Here is an 18687-nt window from a genome sequence, read left to right as displayed (position 1 = left end):
TTACTCTCTATGTCCCTCATCTTCTCTGCCATAAAATGTTTGCAAGGACTATTTAAAAGACGCAGGCTGTCATTCCTGGGATTGTCTTTGTTAAAGAGGCCTACAGAAAAGTGCCACAGAGGGTTGCGTTTGAGAGCTGCCATCTTATTTCGATTAAACAAGCTGTTGTCTAAAATAAGCAGTTCATTGGTTTTACGCCGCTGTTTGATTGTTGGTCTGATTGTTATTATTTCCAACAGCAAAGCGCTGATGGTTCTTATTTGCATAATGGCCCGTCATTTGCACCTTCACCTCCATATATTATTCGGCCCGTCGACCCAACGGTCTGCAATATCAATGTGCATCGTGGGGCCGCGGTGATAAAGCGTCCCTTGAAGTCAAACTCTGATAAGTGATTTCGGCGGATAGGATCAAGCAAAGGCAGAGCGAATTGGAATCGCCACGTTTCATGTGACTTAGAGATAGCTAAATTGTCCACGGTGCTGACTTTATGTCCCTCTTTTATTTCTGCCCACAATCTTTAAAAAAAAACGGCGGTAAAAGTCACAGGCTCCTGGCATCAAAAAGAATCTGTCATTTATTTTTCAGCTTTGAAAACAGAGTTTCAGTTTTGGGTTTTTTTTTCCTCAACGGGAAGCGCGGTAATTTGCACCTCGCCTGACGCTCCTTCCTCGGGTGGCAGACGGCCTCTCCCTGCGTGTGTGTGCAAAGCAGAGACACAGATTAAGAGACGTGGTGATACGGCGCAGAAAGGGCGTGCGAGAGCCCGAGAGAACGCAGAAACTACATTAATCCCTCACATTTCTCCCCTTGCCCTTGTGTTTTTGTCATTTCTAATAACATGGTTTCTATTCAGCAATTAATCCAATTAACAGGGATCCAGATAATTAATGAACATGCATTTAGTCCCTTTTGAAGAGGGGCTGAGCGCTCGTCACAATGAGCTCAGGGAGCACCCTGGGTTTCCCACTCCAAGTGCAGCATGTTGACGGGACAATGGCGTCCTCAGTGGGGACCCGGTGGCTGGATGTAGCCTGGCTTCCAGGGCTGCAGCCTGAGGGAAGCGGCTGGGAGACAGCGGTTCTGTCGAGGCAAGGCTGCCTGAGATAAGGGCTGCTGCTCCAGAGGAGGCCAACGGGGGCCCACGGGCTCCGATAACACCCCTGCACGCAAACATCACTCTCTTTTTCTTTTTGACTTCCTCGTCTGGGGGCTGAGGGGGAAGAAAACAGCGGAGGAATCTGGGTCATTTACATTTTGAGGAAGGTGCGAAATAAATGTCCTTGTAGCAAACACGGTGTACGCAGAGCGCCGCATAACGCCGCCATTGTTCAGATCAAATTGTATCACATGCACGGCGTGAGGAGTGCACGCTTTGTGCTCGCGTACTTGTTTGTGTTTGTGTTACGTATTCAACAGCGGATGCTCATTTGTAACTGTCGGCAGTCGATCTTTATTTGTGTTGAAGTCAGGGGCACGGACAGCACGCGGCGAGCAGACGGCGCCGCGGCGTGATGCGGGCCTGCTGCCAGCCATAGGTGGAGGAGCAGAGGTAGTCAAACGCCATTTAAATGTCGATACGTCGATAGCTCTCCGAGACCGTCGCCACATAACAGCATTTATTTTGATGACTTTGCACACTTAAAATCCAGAGATTAAAGCCAACAAGTCCCCGCACGGCAGCAGAGGGATGACACTTTCTGGCGGCTTACAGGTAGCGTTTATGAGATGAGAGTAAATCCCAGTTTTATGCTTGTTCAACTGTAAATGAAAACTATGGCGACACGGGCAGCATTCACTTGAGTCACGGCGCCGGCGATGATCACAGGGATCGCATTTGAGCTGTATTTACATGACACAGATTTCTAATCCTGTTGTTTAGACCTAACACCCATTTAAATCCTATATCTTGACTTCAGCCGGTCTAATGTCTGGTGCACATTCTTTTGACGTGGGTTCGGTCTAGTGTCAGGGGTGGGCATCTCCCCATCGTGTTACATGTCACACCCATGTGCTGACGGGGGTACGGGGTTGTTACAGTCCAGCTCCAGCCGCTGATTTCAGTTCTTTTGTTATTCCTAATGTGGTGGAAAGAGAACACAGACTTTAAATAGCATTATCCCGCGCCTCTTTCTCTATCAGTGGGGGATCTATTTTGGGCTCACTCCCCTCCCTGTCCCCTTGTCTTCATTTAGAAATTTCTCTCCTATCTTAAGGTATGACTTGACTTTTAATTTAGCCCTTCACACTACAGAGTCAACTGATTCAACAGCAGACAGGCGCCTTAAAAAAAGAGGAAGTTTATTCATCCAGATTTGACTGTTTTCCTCTTTTCTTCGACTCCTCCCGTCTGCAAGAATTGGTTCCTCTTCCAAGGGCTAATGGACGCCATCCTGTTGGGCTAACTGACCCTCTTTTTTAGAAACTGAATTTTATCATAAATCTCCATGCTTATTTCTATCATTTATTGGACTTTTGATCATTTATAATGCGATCCAACCAATCGTGCGCTCCTATAGGTGTGGCATTAAAACAGGACGGACAAATTAAGCTTTACTTGTTTTTGCCAGTTAGCATAAGAGAGCCTCCTTTTTATTCGTCTCTACTTCAATTTCAGACCAGAGAAGCAGTGCTTGGTGCATTGGTCTAAAGCTTCCATTAAAGAGCCCATTGTTCATTTGTTACTATTCAGAGAGCCAGCTGAGGGGCTACAACACAGTCTGAAGCTGCTTAGTTCCCACAGTTCAGAGACAACCTCTCTCTCCGCTGCTGCTATTCGCCAGTTATGTTTTGTTAAAGGTCACCTTGTGTGTTGTCGTTGAGATGCTTCAGTGCGTTTTGGCAATCTGGTGATGGAAATGCCTGTTGGTCTGTGTGTTGTTGCCCAGACAGGATGGGGGTGTGCACGCGGGGCGGGGAGGGGAGGGGAGGGGTGGGGGTTCGTGTTGAAGGAGCTGTGACAGCTGGGGCCACTTGTGATAGAGGGCTGACGGGAAAACATCGCGTCCAAACTCCAGCCTCGAACCTGCTCGTCATCAATCAAATGGAGAAAATGCCCCACAAAACAGTGGCACGTTTTACAGCGCGGGGGCACTTAAGCAGGAAAAACAGCACACCCACCCTACACACCGGTGTCGATACGGCTTAAAGGAGCCCTGCCGATGCTACATCTGTCCCTGCCAATTGCTAACAGCGTGGATCCATTCCTACTCCGAGCGAAGCTTTGCCTTTTTCTGTGCACGCCTGCCAGCCACATAGCAGGCGAAGAAATGAGTGTTCGCGAGCGATAAGAGGAGGACAGAGAACAGAGCGCGGCGAATGACGGAGAAGAATGCTCATTGATCACGTCTGTTTAGAAAAGGTATTGATCCTGAGATGTGGGATAGGAACAGGAGCAAGAAGAGATAAGAGAAGGTAACCAGTTAATCGGGAGGAGATTGGAGTCAACTGTAATAACAACTTAAAGGGGAGGTTTCAAGCAGGAGGAGCAGAGCGTGACCCCTTCCTTCAAAGTGTTTCCATTCCCCCTGCACTTGAATTAAGTCTGTAAAAACAGACGCCTGGCTTATGGAGAGGCAGACAGATGGATCTCCACTGCCTCACACATGCTCAGTAGCTCCCTGGATGTGCCTGCAGGCCGCCGGGCGGACCTGAATAAGACAAATCATTCTCGGGGGGGCATTTATTTAAGTTGCGCCGCACCATCCCCTCATTGCTGGTCCTAACAATCTGCCTTTTGAGACCCCGACATCGGAATAAGTGAGACAGCTCAGCAAAAGAAGGGACAAGAGAAAGGAAGGAGGGCAGGAAGCGATAAAGGGGAAGACAGATGAAGACGTCCCCGCTGCTTAATAAATCCTCCAGAATACGCAGGGTTGCAACACGCGCCGCCGGAACTTTGATCACGTTAAGTGTGACCAGCGCGGACGAGTTCTTGAATTTCAACACATGTGAGTGTTTGTTCTTGTTCTCTTTCAGAAAGGGGGGGGTGCTGATGTTGCTAAATGCCTGTTGGTGCCATCCTCTTCGTAAACATGGGGGGAATAAACAGATAGGCGAGGCTCTTCTTTAGTCTGCAGCCGGCTGCTCTTAAATCTCGGCTCTTTCTTGATTTAGACAGCTCTCTCCACCAGGTGACACAACATCCCGCTCCCTCCTCTCCATCCATCTTGGCGAGGCCCACACAGCCTCTCTTTCCATCATCCCTCTCAGTGCTGGATGCATCTCGGACCGCCGGTGCGATCTGTTACACTGTCTTCATCCATCCGACATCCTCTCGGTCCCAAACGCAAACGCCGCAAACCTTTCACGGTGCCTTTTCCTCCTCCATAACTCCATTTTCCCGCCTTCTCTGGTCTCCGCCAGTACTCTGCTTTTCCCAATCTCTTTTCCCCCCTCGTCAACAGAACGTTATCGGCACGCTTGCGTAGATTTTCTTGGAGAAAGTTGAGCTCAGAGTAGCGCTTTCGCACAGCCACCGTCCTCTCTGAGATAACTGCTCCACCTGAGGGGCAGAGCCGCCGTCTCGGTACAAGCCAGACACTTGTCCACGTGCTCCGTGCTGCTGATCTGTGAGCCCGCGTGCATTCTGCGCATAAATCGTGCAGAGGCGAGTGTTTTCATCAGGGCAACGGCTTGCATGTGTTCCTCAGTGGGAGTTATTGCTGGCTGCGGGGCAGTGGCAGCTGTCGTGAGTGGCTGAGCTGGCTAAGCTAATAATAACAGCAGGAGCTGAGTGAGTGCTCACGGGCCCAACTCATCCAAGTTTGACCCTTGGAGTCCAGTTGCAGCCGACTCTGAGGGCCCAGCAAGGTTGGAGGTGCACTCGGTGGGCACCCCTGATGTTGGGAGACCCTTAATGAGCCACTTTCACAGCCTGTGGAAGACATTTTCGCTGTGAAAATACACGCAGCAGTTTTGGAGGCTGTCCGTTAGAATACAGCTGGCAAGAGATTTGACAAAATGGCTGAATGAGACGTTACAGCGACACATGTGACATCAGAGGCAGATCTGTCACAGCAGAGGGTTCATCAAAATAGAAGAAACCTGATGCGTCAATGATGCGTCTCCGTCTGTGACAAATAGAATCTGCAGAAGCGAATGAGAGCACGGTGCTCCAACCTGGGCTCCATGACTCGAAAGAAAGACCCTTCATTTAACCGGGGTCACCGGGGGCGTAAAATGATCAGTTGCTCATTATGAGCAATTCAGGACCCTTTTTTTGGTACATCCGAGCACAGAGGAAAAGGAGGGAGAAAGCGATGTCATGCTTGGTCTTCCCAGCCTGCGCGTCTGGACCAGGCATGCTCCGATGCCTTTGTTAGAACAAATAACCTCACTGGCTGCCTCCATTCCCGTCCATTTCACACCTCGCTCTATTACTTGCACGAGCAATTACCGCATTGCACAGTTGTTTGTTACTGCATCCTTTACCGTGTGCGAGAGTGTGCACGCCTGGAGACCGCGGCGTTCACCAGCGTTCCTTTTAAGACTAGTCGGGGTTCATTATGAGGTTTGTGAAGAGGTCGAAACGGACAGGATTTAGCATTTAACAGCCATTAGTGTCTGTGATGTGACTGAAGCGAACCAAAGCAATCACACTACCTGGTGATTTAAGGACGATGGAGTGAACTCTGGGTAATTTCTGCGTATTATGGCTCGTATGACATTGTATGCTAGCTGGAGGCGAAAGGCTTTAATGAGCAGATGGAGAACTGAAAGTTTCTAACGATGAAAATTCTAACGAGCTCATGTGCTGAGAAATAATGCGCGAAGCCTAGCGACGTTTCCTTCCCTACTCTGCTCACTCTGCTGGCTGGCTGCTAGCCTGTGGCTCAGTAAGATTGGACAGGTGGAGTGGGACAGCAGGGCATCGCTGATACAGTCTGACAGTGCTGCGGGCCGCGCCGAGCACGATCGGCTCATCAAACCACATTTTTCACCGCTTTTCTTTTTGGGAAAATATCTTTTGCAGCCCCGGCTGGTTTTGTTTCATTAGGCGGCTGTAGTTGTTAAAAAGATCAATGTGTTTTGTGTTAAAAGGGAACCACTCTGCACCTCCTCTTCCTGTCAGCGGGCAGAGCGCGGCCCGGTTCAGCAGGGTGGAACAGCTATTCAGTAACCCAGGTTGCAACAGGAGCACTATGAACCTGTCTTCTGGATGAGAACAGAATCCTCCACAGGTTTGTAGGAGACACGACTTACAAGAGACGGTGCAAGAGTCTTTGTGAGTGTCAGAAATCAATTACGCTGTTTCCCCCCGTGTCCCGCAGAGTCGGATATGCTCAAATGTGTGTCTCTGCGCACGGGGAGAGTACAGTTGCGAGCGCCTGCACAGTGTCTGGGAAGGAAATCCCACTCTTCTGCATAGACCTGTTTCAAAGCCAGAACATAAAGTTTCTGACTGGCAGAGAAAGAAAACACGCCCGCTGTCATGTACAAAGCATGTCACAAACAAGCACGCAGGCACCGGCGTTTCTCACCCCAAACGCTGAGCTCACTCCGGCACTCCAGTTCAAAGGATGCGTGTTTGTGTGGAGGAATGCTGTCGGTCGTCATTCCCTGCTTGTTTGGGCAGGCCCTCGCTCCAGCTGAGCTCGTGACAGAATGGGTACAGTGACAAAACACAATGCAACAGCAAAAAAAGAGAGAGAACGCAGGGAAGTGAGTGTGAAGAGCAGCAGTACAGCAGGACAGAACACACAGATGTCCAACACACACTTTATGGTCTGACGTATAAAACTACTCACCGGAAATCTCCCACCCCCCCCCAGGTTTCATTCACACCTCCTTAATTAAACGCTTTGCTATTTACTGAGGTTTAAAGACTGAATGAAATTTTAACAGGAAAGATTTATTATTAAGGAACTAAATTTAAGATGACAAGGAACATCAATACAACTTCTGATCCTTTTTATATGACACAAAACAACCCCCCCACCCTCCTCTCCTTTGGTGCATAGCAGTGTTTGAAATCAAATGTGCGGCGTTGAAAATTCCCTTTAAAGTAGCAGTAATTCCCCCACAGATGCACACAGCAACATTGATAGGCACAAGTTCCAGCTGCCACAAAACGGACACAGATGATGACAATAACTCTTGATTTCCTTCGTCTGGAGGTAATTAGCATAGGCTAGCTAGCGCTGCTGGAAAATTCCAAAACAATATCACAATATTCGAGATGATGAGAAGTGAACTCAGCCAAGTCGAGCCCCCCGTCTCCTTCAGTTGAGCAGGCAGGACTCGTAGGTGGGCACCATGTATTTGATATTTATGAAGGCATCCTCTCCTCCGTAGCGCTCGAACATCTCCAGAGTCTCCTGGATCAGATCGCCGATGTTCTGCCTCTTGTGCTGGCTGTAGTCGATGCCGTCCCCGGTGTTAACTGAGGAGGAGAGAACACAGGGTGACTCAGCGCCGCTCTGTAGGGGCGGCATCAGGGCTCGCCGGGCGCCACCTGTGGCCTCGCCGCGACGCCCCGCTGCAAATTGAGTCGGCAAATGTCATCTTTCCGTCTGATTTCAAACCCAATGGAAGGACCGAATTGAATTTACTGCTCTCATGCCAGGGCCAGCTGGGACTGAGCAGCAGAAGAGTTTTTAACTGTTCCGCTGAAAGTTTAATGAGGCGGCCCTGCAGAGAGTAGTGCAGCGTAAAGGACAGCCGAGTTAGCTACGGCTGCGCTCTTGCACAACGCTGCGCTGGTGCACATCAGGCACGCTCACTGACCTGCACACTCTCACACCACAGGCAGGTGAGGCCCGCATGCGGACTGTTCAAGAATGCAGGAAGAACTCAAAATAAAGCCGTCGCGCTCATCCCGAGCTGATCATAATTTAGAACAACACCATCCCGCTCTGCTGTGGCGGCCTTTTGGATGTTTTTTTGAACAAAGGGAAAAGACCCTGGGTGAAATGTTGCACCCATTGCGATTGCAGACATCCTACCGGTGCGCCACAATCAACAGGTGTGAAGCATCCTGTCGTCTTGCTCACGTTACACTTCGATTTGGCTCCGTTACAGCCCTCACTGCTGAGCTAACGGCAGAACACCCGTCCCCCATTCGGTGCTCATACAGTCCCCTTTTAGAGAGAACGCTGAGGCAGAATAACAACACATTCCTCCCGTCAAACGAGAATTCTCACACTACAATTGCACTGTAGGCAGTCTGGGGGACTCGGGGGTAAGAGGGAACATTCCTGAGTTATCTAGACTGTCACTCCTTTCTTCTCTTTCACCGGCTAAAGATTTTATTTTCGGGGTCAGACCTCGTTGCGTAATGTTTACACACACTAACTTTGCATTTTTTTTTAGAAACATCCCGAAGCCTTCTGCTCAAAAGTGTACCTGCGGGATGAGGAATGAACAGCAGCACTTTGAGGAGGAACGTCGGCCCCGTCTTTCATTCCTAATTAGGCCTGAGGAGACAGGATGCATTAAACTGCTCTTCTCCGTCCTTTATTCTCCCTCAGCCTTTTCTAATCTCTCATCCTCCGTGACAGACTGAACCACCCCTCTCTCTCCTCTCTCTCTCCGCCCGTCCGTGGCCTCCTCATTAAAACACAGAGCGAGCCGGTCCCATAAAGCGGGCTGTTAAGCAGCAACATGTCTATGATCTCAGTCGGCTCCACTCACTTTTTGCTCAGGAGTCACTCTCCTGTTTAACATTAAATCTTCCAGCCAAGCTCTGACCGCTGCTCGGCCTGTGCAATGCAACTCACAGCTTTAGCTGTACCTGGCAGCTACTTAGCAACCCCTTTGCACCCCCCGCCAACCCCCCCTCCCCTCGACAACAATAGCTGCATGTTCTCAGGAATGTTGCCTTCAGGAACCAGCTCTCCTGGTGCATCACAGTTCCGGCTGGTTCAATCTTGGAAACGCTACAAGGGTTATCTGCACCCTGCTGCTCAGGTCGGTCCGGAAGTGCCAAAATAGTTTGTTGTTCGCTCTGCCAACAACAACTGAGAAAAAAAAGATGAATCAATAAAATAACAATATGTCAGAGAGTCATGAGATTAAGAGTACAAAACAATTATTGGTAACCTTAATTCCTGAAACACTTCTAATAAGTTTGGCTGTGACATCTGCTTGTCAGGAATGTTGTCTGTTGTCAGGGTGAGTTTTATTTTGTATGGGATAAATGTTCACAGGCTTTCATTTGTGGTTTCACTTCTCTGCAGCAACAAAATAATAAAAAGTGGAAAAGAATATGTAAGATTTTGCATGGATAATAACTGATTTTATGATTCAGAAAAGTTCTCACAAGAGGTTGATGAATTTGGTGAAATTTTCTGTGGTGACTAGAAAATTATGGTTTCGCACGATTCACATTAAGAGTCGTGGTTTTCAAGTCATCGATTTGAGCAATAAGAGCCACGGCAACGCCATCGGGGAGAATGGGCGCCCTGGTTCTGTGATGTGGCCGTTGTTTGGCGTGCTGGTGAAAAGACCAGATTGCTTTTCTAGGGTCTGAAAGCTGAAATGTGCATGTGTGTGTGTGTGTGTGTGTGTGTGTGTGTGGAGGCATGATGGCGTCTCTGGAGGGGCGCCCCCTGTCAGAGAGAAAATGAGCAGCCAAAGACAGCCCAGGGGGAGAGCTCGGCCTTCAGACTGTGGAACACAGGGAGCCGTGAAAGAAGGGAGAAGCAAAGGGAGGAGCAAGGAGGTCCAGCGCGGGGGGGGGGGGGATGGGGGGGTGGTGTTACTGTTGCAACACTGGGAGTTTCAGTCCTTCAAAGTGCATTTCTATTGCTGCGCTGCTGGGAGGCCAGGAGCATCAAAAGGAAGGGGCTGGGGGCAGAGGAATTTGCAATAATTCTCAATATTTAAAGAGCACAAAAGTGAGGAGACGGTTTGGGGGGTGAGGGCGGGGCATTCAAAGCTGCCTCTGCAAATGTCCTTCAGCAAAATAACTTCTCTTTTTCGCTCTTCTCCTTTTTCCTCCATTTCCTCCCTCTTTATTTCGCCAGCTTTAGGCAATATCCGCAACTCTGAGCACAGCGAGGGGTGTGTGGGGGGTAAAAATCTTTAAAAACAATCATAATAAAAACTCTCATCCTGTGAACGTGGGGGGGGGGCGATGGCCGGCTGTTTGTTCCTCTGAGGAAGAGGAAGGGTCAATGCAGAGGCAGAGGAAGGAAGGAAGCAGCAGCAACTGCGATAGTGAAGGTAAACTGCATCAACACACCACATCAACTGGCGTCCATATTGTGTAGGGAGCCCTTTCACACATGCAGGCGTACAGCGCAGCGAGGCGTGCGTCGCCCCGCATGTCCCACAGCTCTAAACAACCCGTCGTCCCACATCCAGCCAAGTCAAGGTCCCACAGAAGCTTGTGAGAGGCTCTGCTCAACCACTTTCACACATGTGGACGGCAGATTTGAGAAGGGGATATTTAGCGGCTGCTGATGGGTGGTTATCAGACCACAACAGAGCTGTACTGTAAGCACAATCTTAAGTTTCCTGTCGGGTTTGGCATGAGTTATGTGTGCGCCCCCTGACTGTAATCCCCTCCTCCACCAGGGACAGGGTGACACCGACTCACACACTGCAGCGGCTTTGGGAAATTTAGCGCTGAATTCCAGGCCCGATTCGACAGAAAATCAACACACCTGCCATTGTTTCTAATCACGCCGACCTTCGGGCTGGAAGTGCCTCATGAAAGCAGCTTAAAGCGCAGCCCCCCCCACAACACAATAGCTGTTTGATCCAAGCAGCCAGATGCAGAGCAGAATTGATGCGTGCGAGGCCGGGTCTGGCCTTGTTTATAAAGGGAAGTGTAAAAACTCGGGTTAAAAGCGGTTTGTGTCAGAGGAATCTAACCAAAGCTGCACAGCCGGGAAGGGGGGGTTCATTCCTGCCTTTAACCACATACTTTCCCCTTCCTGCTTTTATCTAAAAACCCAATTTTCTGTTCCAGATCAGTAGCAGACTAGTAGACAGAGACGCATGACAGCGAGGCTGCAACCTTAAAAATCCCTGATGTTCAGGCAGTTGCAGCAAACACATTGGTGCATCAGAGGAACTTCAAACTGCTGTCACGGCTGTCTGCGTTACGTCACTTCTGTTGGCGTGTGAAAACTTTAGGAGCAACAGAGACGTCCCCCCCTCCCATGGAGGTCTGCCTGGATTATGATCTGTGTAGAAAATTAGCAGCGGCCACTCGGTTTGAGCTTCTGTCCTTCCTTCGGCATTACGCGTCAAGACGTCAACGCTGCCGCCACCAGTGGTTTATTGCAACATATGGCTGCGCGTTGAAGGCGGCAGGAATGTATAGAAAGGAGTGGGACATTCTGTGCATACGTGTGAGAAGGTGTTTGGAGTGGATGGGGCCGCCGGAGGAGGTCTACGCCTAACAGCAGGGCTCTAATTAAAGGGCCTCACAGTGAGACGGCAAACAGACCTCTCATTAGAAGACGCTTGGCGGCGAGGTGGGTGAGCCCAGGTGTGTGTGTGACGTTTGCACGCGTGTGTTTGTACTGAACCAGCGGTGTCTGCTGCGATAGGGCAATAAGCTTAAGTGGGACACAACATCCAAGACAGGGTCAAAAGGCCAAACGGGGGAAAACAATCTGCCTGTCAGGTATGTATGAGAGACTCGTGGTTATGAACACCGACTGATCGTTTCATGGTTATCAGAGTCCACAACCCCCCTTTTACCTTAATGGATCAGCCAGAACCTGACGGGCAGAACAGCTGAAAAAACAGCTTTAGCAGCAATAAGTGCAACTTTAGCAGCGCCGCTCAAACGCATGCGAGCACAAGCAGAACGGGAGTCCACAGGCCGACATTTTCCTGTTGCCCTTGCTCACTGAGGGCTAACCTTTCCTGTAGGTCAGCGATCTCATTTTCCACGTGTTTATCGGGTCGAGCTGTGCTGTCTCTACAGACCCGCTGCAGCTCGCTGCCATTTTGGCCCGGTGAAAGTTGGGCCTCAGCGAAGCGGCACAGGTAGGAGCGAGGCGTCAAGGTCAGACAGCAGCAAGAACGCAAAGTTAAGATGCAAGCTGCTGAGGAGGCAGCCCCAGAACTAATAGATTTCAATCGATCTGAGTTCCTGGTCTACATCAGTACATAGATTTAAAGGAATTGAACTCAATTGGACACTTCCGTGCCGCAGCTTTGTCTCATCATTCCTTGGAAATCCCCGGCGGTGGAAGGGATTCAGCGGAACACTCAGACAGTGGTGAAATCACTCTCCCATGTCTCACAAAACTCCTTTCTTGCCCATTTCTTTTCCAATTAGCCATCAAGACCGAGCCGTGACCGGGAACAATATCAGTTTGCAGCATTTAGTCATAGCATTAATGTACAAAGAGGGCACGTCTTACTGTGGATGATGGATCAATGCTATTTTCCAAGCTGTTAACATGTCCATTATTGTTTCAATTACCGGCGCTCAGATAATGGTTATCCCTGCGCCATCACGTCCAATCGCAGTACTGCAAATTTGCTTTAGTATGCTCATCACAGCTCTAAAAGTGTCGTATCACGGCGACCGCTCGTTGCCTGGAGGTTCAGCCGGGCTGCAACTTTTTAGTTATTTCCCAATTAGGAAACATGTTCTTGGTCGCAAAGGGCTTCTACGGCCTCAATTCTCATCCCAGCTGTTCAGAACTGAGCACCGATCCAAAATCTTAACTTCCAGTTCAACTGTGCTGCACCCGCAGCAGCTGCAGCTGTCTGCATCCAGCACCCTGAAAGGCTGGAGTCCATTTACTGAAACCCAGTAAATGCTCTCCTCACAGAGGACCTAGCCTTTAACGCTCTGCCCGTCTTTGTCTCTCCCCTGCTGGGAGGAGAGTGGCGGTGCTGTCTGGCGCGAGTCGATGCCGTCAGATGCGATCTCATTACGCCGCGTGCCTCAAGGTTAGTGGTGGGCTGCTGGCTAGGCACAAAATCGATCCGCACCAGGGACACACGAGAAAGGCCACACGGGCCAAGCAAGCGCGCCACTTTGAAATGCAAAGTCGGCCGTACACGTGCGAGCACGCCGCTCCTGGCGCTGAACCAGGAGACGGACACAATTACAGGAGGTCTCACTAGTGTCTTATGGAGAGGTGCAAACCCACCTCCTGGCGCACGCCTACGCTGACCCACATCGCATCAAGCTATTTCAATCACCTAGCTTGTTTCTTGTGACACGCGGGTTACGTCAGCACCCATTATTGTCGGGTCTTATTACACGGAGCTGATGAATGTTTACTCGGAACTGACATCAGAAACGCGCCTTTTGATTTCCGACGTGTTTGACAGAAATCCGATAAGCATCATCTCTTTCCTGCCCGCGCGCGCCTGAAAATGTCAGGGCGCCATTAGCTCTTCAGATCTTTGCATATGGAGATATCAAATTAATGGCTGTCAGGAATAATAAATAAAAGCAGGGGATATTTTATTCCCTTTCTGGGTGGCGGACGACCTTAAGAACACGAGAAGAGATGAATATTCAGAGGAAACAGCTTGGCTGGTGCACCTTTGCTCTGGCAGCAGGTGCCATGCTTGTGGAATTCAGCACCTTATTAAAGCTACGCCTCTAATTTACACATTTTAATGGATACGGAGGCCATATGTTTAGGTTTGGTAATTACTGAGCTGGTTTTTGTTGCAGTTTTTCTTCAGTTTTACTTTCCTTGGAAATCAGAAGCTACTGAATGAAACATTAGAGAGCAGATTGGACAGTGTCGTTATTGTGTTTCATTAACGCCTTCGTTTATGCATACGCCACCACTTTACAGAGAGGATAATCACAGCGTGCAGATAGATTAATGGAACGCTGAATTTATGTCCTGTGAAACTACTGTGGAGGCAGCTTAAGTTTTTGCTTTAATATTAAAAAAAAGTTTTTTTATAAAAGTTTTCGCCAAACTATCCTTCAACACAGCAGACCTAGCATCGATGCCAGTTTTAAAATTTGAGGACCTTTTGTGTTTATCCTGTATTACAGTTTGCTGTGCATGTCCATGTTGAATAACTCTGAGTTTATGTGTTTTTATTCACGCACAGAGGACCTTTTGAAAAGGCCTCAGCAACGGTAAAATAGAGAGTTGGAAGGGCCGCGCGGAGGAATCGAAGAGGCTTAAGGAGTGACAAAGCCAGGCCCAAGTAGACCTTCTCTGGAAAAAAACCTAAAGAATTAGATTAAACAGGTTGTCAAAGGTGGGACGGGCGACAACGGGAGGAGTGGACCCGGACGAATCGTAAGGACAGCCCACCTCCGGACGGCAGATCTGACGGTAGATGGAGAAATGAGAGGAGGCCAGGCGCTGCAGCAGATCCAAAGAGCGCCCCGTTCGTCCTCTTCGCTCAACGCAAGAGGAACATTTGAAGTGACGCGCTAATTTAAGTCAGCGACAAATCAAAGCCTATCACTGATATTACCCTAAAGCGTGGCGAGCAGCCTCTCGCCGCTCCACATTTTTGAAGTAAAAAAACTGACGGCGGTTGAAACATCAAAGGAATTAGGTGCGCTTGAGTTCCTTACATGAACGCACAGCAAAAACAGTGTCATGACCAAACGCCGTGGAAGTCTCGACATGCTCCCGCTCAAGACACAAGCGCTCGCGTCCACAGGCGGCGATGGGCCTGAAAACTAAGATGATTTGAGTCTTCATAACCACTTTAGCCTTGGAAGCTGCCATCAATGGAAGGACACACACCCATCCCCGCACACACACACGTACAGGAGCGAGCGGTGAACGGTCCAGCCCTTCCATTAGCCTAATGAAGTGGCTCTCTAAGATGGATGACATGACATCACCTCCACCACCAATCACGATATAACCCCTAAAAAACCTTCCACTAAAAGCCCCACGCCTCCTTCGGCTCACCCCATCTATTGCTTACTGCACCAAATGGACGATGAGCGTCCCAGGGCCAATTCGGCCTACTCACGGCACTTTTATTGGCCGCGTTATTTATCTCTTTAATGCAATCGGCTGGAGTGGATGCCTATGGATTCAAAGGGCTCGTAAATCACAGTGAGTAGGGACGGTGGTATGATTAAAAGAACTTAGGCTCAACAATGACAATGGCACCGAGAGGACGGCGTGTCAGGACAGGCCAGCGCTAAGTCTGAGGCCAGCAGGAGAAGACGATGGTTCCTTATGACGGAAATAAGAAAAACAGCTGCATTAATAAACACAAAGGCTAACAACTGAAAACAAAGAGAAAAGAGACGGCGTTTGCCTTTTTATTGATTTTGGCTTTCAGCTCGCTAAAGGACGTGACGTGAAATACATCTTTCTTGATGTTACCGTCTCAGTTTCCTCGTCTATTTGAGTCCAGAAGGACGAAGGGAAGGTTGTACGGCTGACAGGACGCGGCGGAGACACCCATTAACAGTAGAGTTTACAAGCAGCGGCACAGCCTCGGGTCTGTCAAGCTTTACGAGGGCCTGAGCCCTTTAAAGCAGGAGTGTTTAAGCGCGGTATTTACATAAAACAGACAGAGGTGTGTGTGTATGTGTGTGTGGAGCCAGCTTCCTCGTTCTCAGGTGGTAAAACTGGAGCCTTTAAGTTATCAGCAACAGAAGCGTGCACGCAAACAATGAAATAGTGCTGCACGCCACGAATATGCGGCCCTTCCAACGGCGACGCCAGTGCCCCGTGCACGCGCCGGGTCAGGCTCGGCCCCAAGAATGACGCAGAGGCAGAGAAGGAGGAAGGAGAGGGTGGATACTGAGATGTGCTGGGACAGCAGCACCACCCCGACGTGAGTCATCGGACACGCTGTCAGCAGACATCCAACATCACACACTGACTCACTACGCTGGAGGAGACGAGATGACAACAGTCGCCACGATGGAGGGGAGCGGGAGAGGACGTCACAGGGAGACGCAGTCAGCAGTCATGGCGACGCCGCGCTGCTGCCAGATATACAGTGTACGGCGGCGTGGACGCCACCCTCCTGAGCTGGGTGGCCTCTGAGGGAAAACCTCTATAGATGATGGTTTCCTGTGCATTCTGCTCCCGGTGTAGCTGTTTTTTAATTGGCTGCTCCAATATGAATCCCATTATTAGCCCGGCACCTTCGATGAGCCCGTCAACAAGTCCGATTATGTTTAAATTGAAATTCTACTGCCCACTAATACGGAAACATGTTTATTTGAAGTGTTGACCGTCAAATAGCAGCTGATGGCGCTCTGTCTTGTCCACCCTTTAATTAAACACTCGTGTTGCATCATCACTTGTAATTTGCTGTCGCAGAAAACGCGCTAATGAAACTACATCATCGTTAACGTCAATTCATTTTTAAATTTGTTGTTCTTATCCCGCACTGAGCCTGCTTATGAAACACAGACGGGAACGGACACAGGTGAATGAAAAGCTACCCTCCGCGCTGCTTTCAGACCCGGCCTCCGAAAGGACCCCGACGTGCAACCTGCCCATCAAAAGAGGGTTTTTGCATTGACAGAAATGTCACTGAATTGAAAAGGGAATCTGACGCGATAAAGACACGCTGTCCAAAATACCACGGCTGCTTCAAACAAACTCACGGATGAAATCCTGAAAAATGCCATTTGGGGAGTGGAAAGCGAAATGCCACCGTGCCGATTCATGCGGTTCCTCGGCGCACGCTACAGGACTGGCAGAGACCCGTTTTAATTATCGTTTCCTCTCCTGCAGAACAAAACCGGCTCGTGTTACAGCTGCTACCGTTTCCGTGGGATCTGATTGGGGATTTGAAATGTGATTAACTGTTTTGTACTCCATTATGTCACAGTCACATACCGTGTACGCACAATTTGAACAGGCGTCTCTTCGGCTCAAAAAAAAAATCCCGTGTCGCTGGGGCGAGCGTGTCGTGTTCACTCGAGACTTATAGGTCGTCGTCTTTCGAGGCTGATGGTTGTGTTCCTGGGTCGAGCTTTGTCTCCTGGACAAGCGGGAGGCAGGACCATTAAGTCAGCACAGAGGGGACCATTTGTCTGGCTCTTTTCTGGCTGCGGCTGTATTATCTGGCGTGATGCTATTTGTCTGAGACCAGCCAAGCTGCGGATGTGACAGGATGGATGAATGATGGGCTCCCAGACGCAGCCGGTTTTGCTTCGCCGCCAATGTGGGGCAAGAAGCCAGAGTTAAGCAGCAGGGAGGGCGAGGAGGAAGAGCGACGCGAAGGTGGCGGCGGGGGGAGGGGGCCTGGAAAAGAAGGCAAATGGAGGACGCCGCGGTAGCCGATGGCCAGGGGACACAATTTACGGCACCTGTTGGCCGTGACTGATCAAAGCACGGGGAGGTAATGGCGTGTGTGTGGTCTGACACCAGATGTAGCGATGGCTGGGAAGAGTCACACACACACACACACATGCAGAAAAGACATGTGAGTGAAACGAAAAAGAAAGACGGGAGAATAATAGAGGCGGGAGACAAAGGGCTGCACGGAGAGCAAAGAGAAGGGGAGTGAGGGACGAATAAAGAGAATGAATTGTTGGTGCAGGGATGTGAGGAAAATAGACAGAGGGAGAATATATTTGTCCCCTGATGGGAGTGTGTTAGGAGTCCATCTGTGGAGAAATGAGATCAGTGGCAGACTTAGTGGCAGAGGAAGCCTCGGCTGCCCCGCGGCTTACACTCTGACTCAACATCCCGCTTGTTCAGTCTGCTCTCACACAACCTGCAGCGCATTTAATCTGCCGGCCGCTCAGTGCGTGCGTTCGCGCCCGTGTGCACAGAAACAGAGGTTTATAAGCAGGGCTCCTGTCTCACGCCACCTCTCCATCAAAGGACCGGGGCAGCGTCTCCTGCTCATCTCTACCTTGCTGGCTCTTTGGCTCCTTCCTGGCTGGCACCACGGAGGAATCTCCTCCTAGAATCAGCCACTAAATCATCTGTCCGCCACAATTAACCCTCTCACCCGGAGTTTTTACTTCAAGTCTCTGTGTATGTGTAGTTCTAAGATGTCCTTCACGGTCCTCGGATGACCACCTAGACCAGCCATACCAGACCCACAGAGAGGCCTCACCCAACCACAATGGTTACCATAGTTAGACCTCTAGTTCAGTTGTCCTGATGGGAGCAATTTAGCTATTGCAATAATGTCAAAAAACACAAGCAATGAGCACGTGATGACACACACACACGTCAGTCAGATGGTGCAGCAGCATACGTGACTATTACCAGGACACACACGTAATCTTAAGAAGCAATCAACAACAGGTGCACGCACGCTAACTGTGTGGGTGATCATTATCTGCACACACCCCCATTACATGGTCGTAGTAAAGCCGAGGCTATTAAACATGCTAGGCCACCCAACAACTGATTAATGGTCTGTTCAACTCATTACATACAAGGTCAATGGGAAAACTACAAATCAATGTAAATTTGCATAATAAACATGAATAAAGCTAATGTGTACAGTGATTATGGTGCATATACCACCAGACAGACCTCCCCCCCCCCCGGGAGATACCTGAGAGGAGCCCAGCTGGCTGTGGTGATGGTGCCAGGTGAGAGTGGATGGTAGAAGCCTGAGGGAGGAGGTAGATTAGAGCGTCAGGAGGCCGTCGGGGGAAAGAAGCAGAAGGAAAAGGATGAAGTTTGATGAAAGAATAGCAGAGGAGAGGAGATGAGTTCCTGTGCGACAGAGATGAATCTGCTAGCTTCTCTGATTAAAGGAAGCAGGGGTTTGCATGGTCTGATGCAAACATAACAACTAAAAAGGGCTCAAGAGTGGAGCACAGAGCGAAAG

The 18687-nt window shown here is 49.7% G+C and overlaps 1 protein-coding gene and 1 long non-coding RNA gene across 2 annotated transcripts in view; one reads left to right on the top strand and one right to left on the bottom strand.

Moving 5' to 3' along the window:
- Positions 1–551: 551 nt before the first annotated feature.
- The window catches only part of pacrg (PARK2 co-regulated), an 83643-nt gene continuing 65507 nt past the window's right edge, over positions 552–18687 (bottom strand). Inside the window, exons 5-6 of the mRNA XM_003962730.3 lie at positions 6483–7384; positions 552–1213 (exon numbers count right to left, since the gene is read on the bottom strand). Coding sequence (XP_003962779.1) covers positions 7224–7384 — 161 coding nt within the window. The 3' untranslated portion in view covers positions 552–1213; positions 6483–7223. The remainder of the gene's footprint in view (positions 1214–6482; positions 7385–18687) is intronic.
- Positions 2998–9195, top strand: LOC115247868 (uncharacterized). The gene is made up of 3 exons (XR_003886931.1): positions 2998–3950; positions 6043–6182; positions 8314–9195. It is a non-coding gene; the product is annotated as an uncharacterized lncRNA (long non-coding RNA).

This window comes from Takifugu rubripes, chromosome 2, assembly GCF_901000725.2.
Source record: "Takifugu rubripes chromosome 2, fTakRub1.2, whole genome shotgun sequence".
Lineage (NCBI taxonomy): Eukaryota > Metazoa > Chordata > Actinopteri > Tetraodontiformes > Tetraodontidae > Takifugu > Takifugu rubripes.
The sequence above is the reverse complement of the archived record's forward strand: the minus strand, read 5'-3'. Positions and strand labels throughout refer to the sequence as shown.